General features: G+C 42.2%; 1 protein-coding gene across 3 annotated transcripts in view; it reads left to right on the forward strand.

Moving 5' to 3' along the window:
* The window catches only part of LOC147033686 (NACHT, LRR and PYD domains-containing protein 12-like), a 143,868-nt gene that overhangs the window by 41,763 nt on the left and 87,875 nt on the right, over positions 1–14,230 (forward strand). For all 3 annotated transcript variants that reach the window (XM_085871805.1, XM_085871806.1, XM_085871807.1), the window contains exons 4-6: positions 22–187; positions 3,371–3,400; positions 8,887–10,636. In XM_085871805.1, coding sequence (XP_085727931.1) covers positions 22–187; positions 3,371–3,400; positions 8,887–10,636 — 1,946 coding nt within the window. The remainder of the gene's footprint in view (positions 1–21; positions 188–3,370; positions 3,401–8,886; positions 10,637–14,230) is intronic.

Raw genomic sequence — 14,230 nt, forward strand, 5'->3', positions numbered from 1 at the left:
CATGTGCATGTGTGTGAACAGGACTTTGAAGAATTCAAAAAGAACAAATCCCAAAATCAAGTGATTGTTCTGCTGGATCTCATCATGGAGGAGGGAGCAGAAAGTTTCCGCTCTTTCTGTAAAATATTAGTACAGAATGAACACACTACGGTCCCGATGTTGAAAAGTATCACCAAACTGGAAAGTGGTAAGAATACAAATCGTACATGGCCTTTCATAAACACAGAGTGGTATTCTTTCAAATTTCTGTGGAACTATAATTCTTCACCCACGTGTTGCATGAGGCACCTCCAGGTGTTTGTTTGTGGGATCAGGACGATTAATTTTGGTAAAAGTTGATTCAATGGATCTGTTTTTGAGGATAGGCAGGTTTCCCAAGTCATATTCTGTGGACTCTGGATGAGAGGATATGGAAGAGTGTGGAGATGGAAATCAGCAAAGAGCAACAGAAGTTTAGAAAGGGTTGGGGGATGTCGGATGGGATGTTACACTGACAGCTGTGGGAGAAGAGGTTGGAGGTACAAGGTGAAATGGCATTGTGATTTGTGGAACTGGGGAAGACTGACTACACTGTCCCGAGAGAGATGGTGACACTGAAATGGATAAGAGTTCCGGAAGCATAAGTTAGGTTGGTGGAAGGAATGTACAAGGGAACAATGGGAAAAGTTTTGGTTGGTCCTGAGATGTCGGAATTCAGTGTGAACATCGGCTTGAAGCAGAGAAGCTCTCTCAGCCCAAGCATATGCTTCATGGTGATGGAACTGGTAAGCAGGAGAGTGAATATGAAAGTTATTGTAGGCAGTTTCATGAGGAAGGGGTTGCTGGCAGACCGCATGTGTCCTGCAGATGCCTGTGGGGACAAAGCATGGAGAGAGTAGAAAGTGTAAGACTAATAATTGAGGTGGAAGAAGACAGACCACCAACCTGTTGGTGAAGGCAGTCATAGGCCCAGAGACTCAGTCATTGCGAGATATTCCAATGATCTTCAAAGCTCTGGCTTCCAGGGAGTCAAACGGAGCAAGATGTGAGGCAGGTGAGCCAGCCCAGGGGGAGTGGGGGACCAGTACTTCATTAAACTGCAGATGAAAGCCTTGTGGGTGGATTGGAGCTTCGGTGTGCCAAGGACTTTGCAAGAGAGAGGATGCCAAGTCTGCGTCTGGTTTTGGAGGTCAACTTTGAAATGTGGCTTTTCTGAGAGAGATCATGGCTGAGAGTGAGACCCAAAATTTGATGACTGAACCTCTTTGATAGGGTCGTTGAGAAAGTAGATGGGAGTGTTTATGGGTTTGCAGAAATATATCTTCCAAGTGTTTGACAATTTTGTGATTTTGTCAAGGTCTGAAAGAGAGAAGAGAGTGCTGCCTACTGTCAGAAGAATGAGAGATGTCACAGAAGAGAGCGGTCATCAGCAAACAGATATAGGATTTTTGACAAAGTCGGTAAGATCATTGATGAAGATTAGGATTAAGATGGGGCTGAGAACACTCCCTTGTGCTACTCCACCATTGACAGAGAGAGGAGAAGAAAATATTCCATTCAGTGCTACACTTTGACGAAGAGAGTCGAGAAAGTCAGTAAGCCATGTGCGTAGTTGGCCTTGGATGCCACAGATAGACAATTTGGAGAGCAGAGCAGGATACCAGATTGTATCGACAGCTTGGGATATGTCCAGAGAGATGGCCCTGATCTCTTGACTGACATTGAGGGCGTGCATCCATTGTTGGGAGAGTCAGAGCAGGATGTCGAAGGTGGAGTAACCTTTTCTGAATCCGTAATGGATTCAGCAAAGGTTTTTTTAAATATCAATTGTGATGATGGATTCCATGACGTTTCTGATGATTGGAAGTGAGCTGTTCGGTCTATCCTATGAGGATCAGTTTTTTCTCCTTTTTATGTAATACCGTGATTTTGACTGCTGTCCAAGCAGATGGAAGATGACCGAGGGCAAATGATCAGGTGAAAAGGGCAGATAGAGGAAATGTAAGAAGAGCAGAACAGGATTTTAGGATACGTGAATTGATGCCGTCCAGTCCATTTGCTAAATCGTCACCAAGGGTTGCCAGAAAGTACTTCTACTTCTCAGGTGCAAAAGGCACAGAGTCCATGAGCAGTTGGGTTGGACTTTGTTAGGTGGGTACAGAGAGTGAGGGGTTGAGGACACAATATTTGGAATCAAACTCAGAATTGAGACATTCAGCCTTCTCACAACTGGAGTCGGCGGTGGTGCCATTTGACGAGAGAGAAGGGAAGGAAGGGTGGCATTCTCCTGAGACAGACTTAACAAGGTGCCATCAGGTTTTCAAGGAGGGATACTAATTTGAGAGTTCAGCCTTGAGGTTGACCAGATGTTGCTTTCTGGCCCTCCTGAGAGTGGACACACATTAGTTCCAGGGTTTGTGTAATTATCTGAGGTTTCTCTTGGTCGGATTTTCTTTTCAGGAAGAGAAGGTGACATGGTTGAAGGCAATTGCCTCTCCACAGGATTCTGTGAACAAGGGGCAAGAGGATAGGTATTATAACTGCAGATGAGGTGGTATAAATATGAACATGATGGACAGCAAGCTTGTGTGGAAGGATTCCCAGGCAGTGTTAATATCAGGAGAGATGGAAATTAAGGACCTGTCTGATTGTCTTAACAGGAGTGAGTAACTTGCCGCCACTGCTAGTCAGGTTGAAAGAAATGCCAGACTCGATAACGCTCTCTGACTATAGTCAGAGAGATGTTGACTCTCACAAGCACGTGATCAGATGAACCTATTGGAGCAGAAGAGGAACAGGAGACTTCTGGATCACATTTGTAAGAAAATTCGTCATTACGAAATCCTAAAGGAAGGATGAGCCATTGGGAGAAATCAGGGTTGGAACATTCACTGATTGTGTGAAGCCAATATTTGCACATCACATTTGATTTTTGTGTCATACCGCTTCGAGGCAAGCTCTCTTGTTATCAAAAACTTTATTTTGAATAATTGTTGAAGAGGATTGTTGAGTCACTGGTGTCCGTTTAAGTTGACAAAGCTCCAGGTTTCCACTCAATCACATCAAAATTTACAACAAAAAGGTCAATAAAATTTATTTTACAATGGAAACAAATGATTTGTTTTCCTTTCCAAATATGTAGCCAATGTGTTCAGTCGATGCTCAGGGTATACCTGAGAGCATCTACAATCCCAAACTTTCCGAAGTCCTTTCGCGGATTCCAGGAACGCATGCTTTGTGAATTCGTGCTTGCAGCATCTTGGATATTATGCACCCATTCGCTTAATTTCTGGACTCTCCCTCCCCACCCCCCTTTCAAAAAATACTGGATGATCCCCTGAAACTGTATTAATGCATTAAAATATATCATCTGTGTGTTTTGTTTTTACAGACGACATGAAGAAAGAATTAAGTGTTTGGGGTAAGTCCTCCGCACTTCACTTCAATGAGGATTAGTTTTGTTTTGAAAAAAATCAGTTTTGTTACTGTCAAAAAGGAAGGTGACATTGTAACACCATCGACCATGCACACATCTCTGGCTCAAGTGGAAGTGATGCTTCATTTATTGGTCCACACACGGAACAATAGATTGTTAAGGTTGTGAGTGTAGATAGAGGAATTTCATAGGAAAGTTACGATTGAATAGAGTTGTTTGGTCTGTGGATGTGTAGGAGACATCTCAATGAAATTAAGTATGGAGACTTTGAAGAGAAAGTGTTACTTGTCACCACATAAGGAGTAGGGGTGGTGGTGAGGGGGGACGGGTGGTGGTGAGGGGGGAGGGGTGGTGGTGGGGGGGTGCGGTGTTAATTAAATAGGGATTAAGGATAATGCCCCCCAGTATGTGATTGCCCCCTGTGAACTATTCTTACATTTTTGCATTTCCTAGCCAACCATGAAGGAAGTACATTTTGATGATAATCACAACAAGCAAGCAACACGTGCTGAGCAGGCAGAGGCCCGGCCTTCCTGGGTGTCGTGCAAGCAAGTCATTCCCCGGAGGAGGGGTGTGGTTCGGGTGACGTCGAGGAAGGAGGAGGAAAGTTGAAGTAGTAGTCGAGAAAGGAACGCACGAATGCGGAGTGAGGGACGCATGCAGTCGAGAGACGAGAGAGCTAGGAGATGGCATAAAAGATCAGGCTATGATGAAATGGTTTTCCTTCAACGCATGAAGAATGCATGATTCTCGTTTTAATGCTGAGGCGATTTGGCTCACATGGTGGAGCTAAACACTGGCCATTGACTCTTGGTTGGGTTGTATGAGATGACCTTGAGGCCCTGCGTATGTCACTGAAGAGATGGCGCCATTCAGCAGAGTGCCACGTATAGGTGGGCACGATCGGCGAAAAGCTGCATGGCAGTCGGTAATCCTTGGTATTGAATATTGCTCACAAATTGCCTGATGTACCTTTTTCCCACTGTGAGAGAGCGGGAAAGCGCCATATTATGGCACGTCTGCACATTCAGGATGAAGCGCCTTGATTCTACGTTCCATAAAGACCATTGGGACTGACTCAATCGGTCAATTTCCCAACCCAGATCTAAACCAATGGTACTCTATCTCTTCTGGATCTGATTTTTGACAAATTTCCCTGAAAATATCTGCTGTTCTTCCTCTAATCCAATCGGTTCTTCTGACCACGTGCTTGTCGAAGCAAACATCTCTCTAGCTGTTATCGGAGAACCACCTCAGTGCCATCGAGTCTGGAATTTCACTCGTGCCGACTGGCAGGGTCTCCAAGCAACCATCAAACTTCTAGACTGGTCTCACATCGCTACTTTCTCCAACATCATCTCATGCTGGGAATTCTTTCAAAGAAACTTGCTCTCCCTCATGCACAGATTTATCCCCTCTCATCTTCAGTTGTCCAACCCTTCCCTCCCAGGCATGGTTCACTGAAGCTTGTGGTGAGGCAGTTGTCCTGAAGCAACTTGCCTTTGCCTCGTGGAAACCTTCATTCCTTCTGCACCTTCTGCAGAGTTTCCTTCTGCAACTTCATTCTGAAAGGATGGAGTCATATTGGACACTCCTCAGGAAAAAGTTAATTAGTGAAAAAACAAAGATCCCCAATCCTTCTCTTCCCTTTCACACCCTGCTCTTTGCAGCATGTGGACTTTTATCCCACTAAGGTGGAGAGGTTCTTAGCAAATCTTTGCATCTCTGCAAATACATCTTATCCATTGGTACCGCATTCCACAAGACCTCTGCTTCGACGGACAATCCTCTCCTCTTTCCGCACTATTCTCTCGGTCTTTCTCAAAAGCTCTTTTCTTCATAAGGGAACATTGTAATTGTCATCACTTCCCAAGTCTGATCCATTCAAACACGACCGCTCAGACTTCTCCCCAAAAAGTATAATGATGGAATCTCTTTGCTTCAGACCTCAGGCATATCTCTTTTCCACCTCTCGAATCTCTGATCATCAGTTTGGCGGGGCTGCCAGTGTTTGTGGGCTTGCACACTCACTTTTGAGATGCCTTGACTGATTTCATATCTCAACTAAACCACAAAACTGTCACTCTGGTATCTTGCATTGCAGGGCATCAATGTGTGTGCTATCCATTAGAATGATTTAAAGCTGCAGGACCCATCTGTTAAGCACTAGTTAATCATCTAGTGATTAATCATTAATCATTAATCATCAAGCACTCGTTAATCATCGAGGTTAAAGGACCGAAGGTGTCCTTCGTGAAGAGAAGGCAAATTATTTGCTGACACCTTGACCAAATTCCAAAATCCTGCTCTACCCAACAGGGGGCAGTGCATCAATGGCACAGCCATGTTCCAAGTATGGTGGAAAACTCAAAACCTTACTCAAGTAACACCAGCCACATTTCAGGTTGAATCATTTATTTAATACATGATCATGGAGAAAGACAATCAATGCAATGTGATTGCTTTCTGGGTTGATGTTCCAAACAGAGTTTCTGAAAAAAGGGAACAGAAATGGGGCAGGTGATTCACTTGCATGTGATCAAATTGACCAAAAATAAAGGTTTAAAATGTTCGCTTTGAATGGTACAGTGGTGATGTTGAGAAAGTGCTCCACTAAATGCACTTGTGAATGCTCAACATCAAGAAAGACAAACAATAAATTAATTAATGATCTTAAGTTTTGAAAAGATATGTTACAGTTGTATGAAATTAGCAAGACCACAGTATAGTTGAACAGAGATTCTATTGCACTCAGTCGTGGCCTGCCAGGCAAACATTTCAACGAGTCACAAACTGCAGGCAGTCAAACGTAATGTGATCTGATGAGACGAGCAAACAAAGAAACTCACATGCCATGAGCAGTCCACTCTGCAAATGTAATGAGGTCTGACATACTCGTTAGAGTCCCACATGTTTTATGCTGCAGACAATTTAAATCTTTATCTCACCTCTGTCAGCATCTATACGCACGACGTCTTCTGGCGAAACATTCCTTATATGGTGGCAAAGTGACTTTAGTCATTGCTTTACAACAGATTTCATTCCTCCATATTGTTTAAAAGCATGTGAAAGCAAATATAGAGAAACGTACATAATTTGTGGGCAATGAGCACTTATCTCAATGTGAAAAAAATTGTTTCAGCATAATCTATACAGAAACACCAATACTTTGAGATAGCCATGTGATCTACAGAGCTTTCTATCACCATGTATGTCCAAAAATGGTTGGTGTAGCATATTAATCACATTTCACAAGATGAAATTATTTATTTTACTTCCACACTAGAAATGAAGCAATACCGAGCGTAGTGGCGTGCGCCTGTAATCCGGCTACTCGGAGGCTTGGGTTGGAGGATCGCTTGAGGACGGGAGCTCTGTGCTAGGCCGTGCTTTGAGAGGGTGTAGGGCAGCTCGGAATCATGGCGAAACCCAATCCTTATCCCTGTGTCGTAAGAGGCGACCAGGGTTGCGTCAGGAAGGGCATCCGGCGTAAAACCTGTGCCAAATCAGTCTGCAGATCGTAACGGATGATCCGCTGTGGCGACCCTTAACGGGAGCAGCCGAAAGACCAACACCAACAACAACAACAACAACAACTAGAAATGAAGCAAATCGGCAAAAATGTGCTGCACACGAATGAATTTATCGTTTTGGCTTCCACTCTAAATACAGTGCCTTCAGAAAGTATTCACACCTCTTGACTTTTGTCATATTTTGTTGTGTTGCAGCCTTCATTTTTAATCGATTAAATTTAATTTTTATGTCACCAATTTACACAAAATACCACATAATGACAACGTGAAAACATGTTTTGAGAGGGTTTTTCAAATTAATTAAAAATGAAAACCTGAAATAGCTTGCATCAATAAGTATTCAACTCACTGAGTCAATACGTTGCTGAGGTGCCTTTGGCAGCGATTTCAGCTTCGATTCTTCTTGGGATTGTTGTCCTTCCAGCAGGCTCTCCCATCTCAGCCAAGGTACTCTGTAGTTCTGTCAGAGTGGTCATTGGGCTCTTGGTCATCCCCATGACCAAGGTCCTTCTTGCCTGGTTGGTTAGTTTGGTCAGACGGCCAGCTCTCTGAAGAGTCTGGATAGTTCCTTATTCTTTCCATTTCCTATTGATGGAGCTTAATGTGCTCTTGGGAACTTTCACCACTCTGTAGATTGTTTTATACCCTATTCCAGAACTACACCTCCTCACAATTCTATCTCGAAGTTCTGTTGGACAGTTGCTTGGACTTCGAGGTAGAGTTTCTACTCTGACATGCACTGTCTACTGTGGGACCTTATAGAGAAAGATGTCTTCCTTTTTTAAATCATGTCCAATCAATTGAATCGGCCACAGGTGGACTCCAACAAGTTGTAGAGACATCTCAAGGATGATCAAAGGAAATTGGATGCACCTGAGCTCAACTTGGAGTGTCGTGGCAAAGGGGATGAATACTTATTGACACAAGACATTTCAGCTTTTCATTTTTAATTGATTTGTAGACATTTTGAAACGCATGTTTGTACTTTATCATTTTGGGGTATTTTGTGTAGATTGTTGACCAAAAAAGTCGAATTTAATCCATTAAAAAAAAAATCCATGAGGACATACTCAATTCAGAGCATTGGTGCTGCCAAAGCAGTCTCCTGGGCTATTGATCAGAATCCTGGAGGGGTCACCACTCCAACACAAGATACTCTAATGGCTCAATCATCCCAGAAAGCTGGAACTCATTTTGCTGACCTCAGAAGGATGAAATTCCAAGTTAGCCCCACCTGGTATTAATTCAACAGCTGAATGAGATTTGAACTCAGGACCCAACGATCCCAAGCCCACCACCCTAACCATTAAGCCAACACCAGGCATAGTCCATTTTACATTCAGGCTGTGACAAAATTGTGACAAAAGTCGAGAGGTGTGAATACTCTCTGAAGGCACTATAATAGACACTCATCAAATTACAAATTCGTCTTCTGACTTGTATGTTTCACTCCATCACAGAACAACCGAGTCCCCTGAAATGGGAACACTTTTGGACTGAACTCTCAATCCAATATTCACCCATTCATGAATGAATGAACACTACATGTAGTGAAGTGTTCTAAACATGGCTGAACCTGGTCCCCCATCTCTCTGGTCGAGGTGGAGCAATTCTGTGTAACCAAGTGATCGGAAAAAGATAACCTAATGATTATACAAGTCAGCATGGCATTGACTCATTGAATCAAAAACATTTCCCAGGAAAGCTGTTCTGTTTGATATGGGGATCCCTTACAATCCTTTTGTGCCTCTTGTAAGTTTGGTGTTTATCCATTTCTCCAAATGTGTTTCACAATGGTTCAACATCTGGGGTAACCATGGGTAGGGGACAAGTGAATGTTATACAGTGTGGATTTAATTTAAATTTCCAGGACAATATGGTGTATGGAATAGTTTTTCTAACTCATTCTAATATTGTTTATATTTTCATCTTGAGCAGGGAAAGCTCAAGAGGAGTTGAAGGAGGAGTTGTTGAAGAACTTCGGGACAATCCAAGACTGCAACGTCTCACCAGGAGAGTGTGCGAGACTTGAAGACAGTTTTGTGGAACCCGTAATTGTGAAGAGTGAACCAGGAATTGAAGTTGAATCCCAAGTGCATAAGAAGAAGAAACTGAGTAGAAAGAAGAATCATGAAGATCGGGTCTCCATGGAAAACTTGTTTGATCAAAATAAGTCTTCGGTGCAGTGTGTGTCCAAGGTGGTGATGTTTGGTCGTCCTGGAATAGGAAAAAGCATGCTTTGTAAAAAGCTCGTTGTTGATTGGGCAGAAGAGAAGGAAAAGATGAAAAAGAAATTTGATTTTGTGATTCTTTTGAAATGTCGGAACTTGAACCACATTTCAACTAAAACCACTCTGAAGAAGATTCTCCTGAACGAGTATCCCTCCCTGAGGGAGGTTGTTGATGATTTGATAGAAAATCCTTCCCGCATCCTCCTGGTTCTTGATGCTCTGAATGAGCTGAAACACCCTCTTGATTTTGAAAACGTTTGTAAGTCACCACAAGAAGCAAACAAGGTTGGATCCATCATCGCAGGACTTTTACAGGGTACTCTTCTGAGTCATGGAACTGTACTGGTGACAACAAGACTCGTGGGTCTAGAATGGCTTCACCATGTAGATTATGATCCCAGATCTACTCGCAAGGTTGAGATTGTGGGATTCTCTCAAGAGAAAACTGAGGAATTTTTTGAGAAATTCAATGGAAACATGGATAAAGCAAAGCAGGTTCTCGAGTACCTATCAGAAAATGATGTTTTATCATCTCTTTGCTTTAATCCAGTTTTCTGCCGGATCACTGCAACCTGTTTCAGCAGGTACTTTGATTCCCATGAAGGAAGCGCACGTGACCCTGGACCCAAAACGATGACGGAACTTTTCTCTCTTTACCTTCACTTGCACTTGGAGCATCCTGGAGGCGAATCCATCACCAGCTATCCAGATTCACTTCTTCCTCTCTGCCGTTTGGCATTTCATGGAGTGAAGGAAAGAAAAATCTTGTTCAGTGAAGAAGACTTGAAGAGGGAAGGCATCACCCAATCACTGGCACGGAAACGCTTCCTGCAAAAGATGCTACCTGGCACCAAGGTCAGCTCCTTCAGTAAAGTGAAGAAAGAAGAAGGAATCACAAAACCATCTCCAGCATTACTCTCTGAGTTTTTTGTGAAGACAGAAGTTGAAGGTGTTTGCCATTACGAATTCTTACACGTGACTGTGCAGGAGTTTTTTGCAGCACTCTACTTCCTCTTGCCTCAATGTTCAGAGTCTGTGAGCAAAGTGTATGGAAAGTCCAAGAACAAGGATGATGGCCGGTTTCAGATTGTTCAGCAGTTCCTCTCTGGTTTGCTTGCTGATAAACCGAGAGATTCCCTTGGGAAACATTTCAAATTGTCAACAAAACCAAAAGATAAAATCCGTTCTTGGCTCCAAGAATACAAACCCAAAGATTTGAATTGGTTGCACTGTGTGTACGAGCTCCAGGATGTGGAATTTACCAAAACCATGATGGAGAGTGTTGAGTTGGAAAAACTCACAAAGAACCTGACCACTTTGGACTGCACCGTGGTGGTTTACGCTCTTCAAACAGCAAACAGACCCGTGGATTCATGGAGGTTCAATCTCGGCTCCACGGATCTCACACAAAAGATGAAGATTCTCTCTCCAGCATTCCCTTTTTGTGAAAAGCTCCAGTGAGTCATTTTTCTCTTTATTCTACAAAACTTTTCCTTCTCCCAATCTCCACATGAGTTTCACTCTTTAAAATACACACTTCCTTGTGATTTGTATATTTATTTGTAGTTTTTTTCCTCCATCGGTGATCCGAATTTCTTTCCATGTATCCAGACAGTTCATGTTCATTTTAATTGTCTTCATTGTGAACAACATGTCGTTTTAAATACGTTTTCTCTTGTCCACAATTCCTTCTGTTCCAACCTTTTTTTTAAAAATTTTTGAGAGCATCGTCCCATGAATATTCATGTGGTGATCAATTTTGATTTGATTACAAATTAATGGATTATATATAAGAGGTTTTTGATCAATTTATTTTTGTGCAAAACATTGAAATAACTTACTCGGTGAGTCTCCATTTGTTGATTTCAGAAAATGGAATGACGTCCTACCAGGACTCTCACTATCCACCTCCATTTCGTTAAAAGATCACGTTTCAAGGACCAAGTTCTGTCGTTTTGTTTTTCACGTATTTTTGTTCTGAAGATTCTATTCAGGATCATCAATGAACCCCCGGCATTCTCCGATTATAGTTTGTTACTTACGAAATCTAAAAATTTTGTAAGTATATTGATGACTTCCGTCCTCTGTTTGTTTGTTTGTTTGTGTGTGTGTTTGTGTGTTTTGTGTGTTTGTTTGTAGGCACGATAACTCGAGAACAGAAGAAGCGACCAATATCAAATTACACCACGTGATTCAGGAGGGTGATGGCTAGCGCTGATTAGATTTTGGTTAAAATCGGTCAAAGGTCAAGGTCACAGTGAGGTCAAACATACGATTTTTGATGGTTTGGGACAAAATCATCGCAGAAACTTCTGGTTTGCGTCGCTACCTTCTCAAGAGACAGCTTTTATTGGACAAGGTGAGAGGTCAAGTTGACGATTTCGTAAGTACCAGTCTATGACTGCTTGTTTATTACTTACGAAATCTAAAGATTTCGTAAGTATATTGATGACTTACGTCCTCTGTTTGTGTGTTTGTTTGTGTGTGTGTGTTTGGTTGTTTGTTTGTAGGCACGATAACTCGAGAACGGAAGAAGCTACCAATGTCAAATTACACCACGTGATTCAGGAGGGTGATGGCTAGCGCTGCTTAGATTTTGGTCAAAGGTCAAGGTCACAGTGAGGTCAAACATTCGATTTTTGATGGTTTTGTACAGAATCATTGTAGAAACTTCTGGTTTGCGTCGCTACCTTCTATTAGACAAGGTCAGAGGTCAAGTTGACGATTTCGTAAGTACCAGTCTATGACTGCTTGTATTATTCATCGGTTTAGTTTTCTTTAAATATCAGTGAGATTCGTCTTTATCACTCCCATTTCTCCAACTCACTGGTACAATGTTGGTGTACTTCATATTCGAGGTTCTTTTGACTTCATTTTCTCGATCCTGTTTTTGGTTATTTTCTTGATATCCATGTTTTAAGACCAAAGCCGCTGGGTACTGATAACTCGATTAGCAATACCATCTTTTTCTTTTGTATCTAAGTGCTATGTCTGGTCACAATGCTTTGTTGACTATGCTCATGATTGATGGGATGGTGAGATTGTACAAGAGCACTCCATTCTCGTTACCTCTGCCAGTGAAGGTGAAGGAGGTTGTTTTCATCCCTTTCGGTCTTTGTTTGTTTGTGCACAGGATATCTCAAAAAGTTGTGGATGGATCCAGATGCAATTTTGTGGATAGGCTCTGTGTGACAAGGATGAACTGATTCGATTTCGGTGAAGATCCAGATCCGGATCTGACTACTAGAATTTCTTAAGTGATTTTTTTCACCATTGAGAGATCAGGCTAAAAACGATATAGTACTGTATTGCATATTTCAAAAATGTATTTGGCCCGATATGTTCTCGTGGATCAGGCATTATGGGGTGGAGGTATGCGCTCCACTGAGTGCCATTCTAGTTTTAAACACTGTTTTAATCACGTGAACACCATGCCCTTCCAATTTGTGGGGGATGTCAAGCATATGTCGACTGAGAAAGAGATTTGGATTACACATCATTGAAGAGTGATGGACAGGAAGCAGGATCGGCAGTCCCTCACCAGTTGAGGCAAGGACCATGTATGATGTGAGAATGCTGTGTCCTTTATTAGAAGTTCAGTTGTGATGAAGGACTTGGTATACCTGATACATGATACATGACATGACACCTCATCCTGTATGATACCTCATCCACAGCTGAATGTTGAGATAATTTTAATGATATTTTCTGTCCAGCAAAACTCCTGGCTGTTATTGAGACACAATAGTTCAACAAACTATTTAGATCGTCACCCCCCCCCCCCCCCCAAAAAAAAAAATTTTTTTTTTTACCCCTCCACACGTGTGAAACCAACTTCCACATTCTTTACACTCTCATACTTCCCTCCAGGTCAACAAGACAGCAGTTCACCACAATCTCAGATCATCCCCAATCCAAAACCATGATCTTTTCTGCCCTTGCTTACCCCCTCCCTCCACCACAACCAAATCCCACCTCCTTCCAAATTTCCAGTTTTCCCTCCAGAGAGTTTCTTCTGTATCCATCTTGTCCACCCTGTGCATCCTCTCTCCCCCCTGGTCCTCACCACACCCATAGGTTATTCTAGTCTCCCTCCATCTTGGCCGTCAACTCTTCTCTTGTTGTTTCCCCCTCTCTCAACTGTTCCTTTTGTCCTGTTGTGTCCTGATCGATTCAGTGTACTAATTCTTGCTCTTCCATAACTCTCAATGATGTTTCCAAAAAAAACTTTACATTTTCTCATGGATGAATGAGAAAGTAAGTTACTGTTTTCTATTTCCTATTGTGTTGACAACGTTAAGATTTGACATTTGTTTGGATTGTATGAAACAAGCAAAGAACACCTTATGGAAGGGGTAAATCTCCTACTTTCATGATGTCCATGGGGTATTTAATTGCCCTCACCGAAAGAGAGGGTATTGCATTTGGGTTTGTTTGCCCATCTGCCTGTCTGTTTGTTTTTCCGCACATAACTTTCGTGATTTTCTCAGAAAACGCTTGTCGGATTGAGACGAAATTTGCACCGTAGGTTTAATTACTCGTGTAGAATGTTTTGATCATTATGATGTCAGAGGTCACGTGGCGTGGCAGCCATGTTGTAAAAACGGACCTCTGAATTACTGAAACCACATGAAGGGAAAAAATTGAAACTTGGCACATGGCAAGTACTCTTCATCGGGAATAAGTGTGATTTTTTTTTTAATGATTCTTGGCATTCTACATATGCAGTGACATCTGATCAGTGTGAAAAATTTGGAGTCATCTCGGGATAAAATAATCCACAGAAAAAAAATTTGATGACATGATCAGTCACGTGATTCAGCAGCCATATTGTGTATTTTTTTACAAACATTCAAAAATCTTCTCTGAAGTGGCTGAACAGATCGAGGTGAAACTTTACAAATTTGACTGCCTATCCATGAGGAACAAATTTGCATACATGTCATAGGTCACATGGTTTGGCAGCCATATTGGATTTACCCCCCAAAAAAACCTACAAAAATCTTCTTCTTCAGAACGGCTTGCAAGATTGATGGGAAATTTCACACAAA

Source organism: Eptatretus burgeri, chromosome 2 (assembly GCF_056783735.1).
Source record: "Eptatretus burgeri isolate ZD-2024b chromosome 2, Ebu_testis_v1, whole genome shotgun sequence".
Taxonomy (NCBI): domain Eukaryota; kingdom Metazoa; phylum Chordata; class Myxini; order Myxiniformes; family Myxinidae; genus Eptatretus; species Eptatretus burgeri.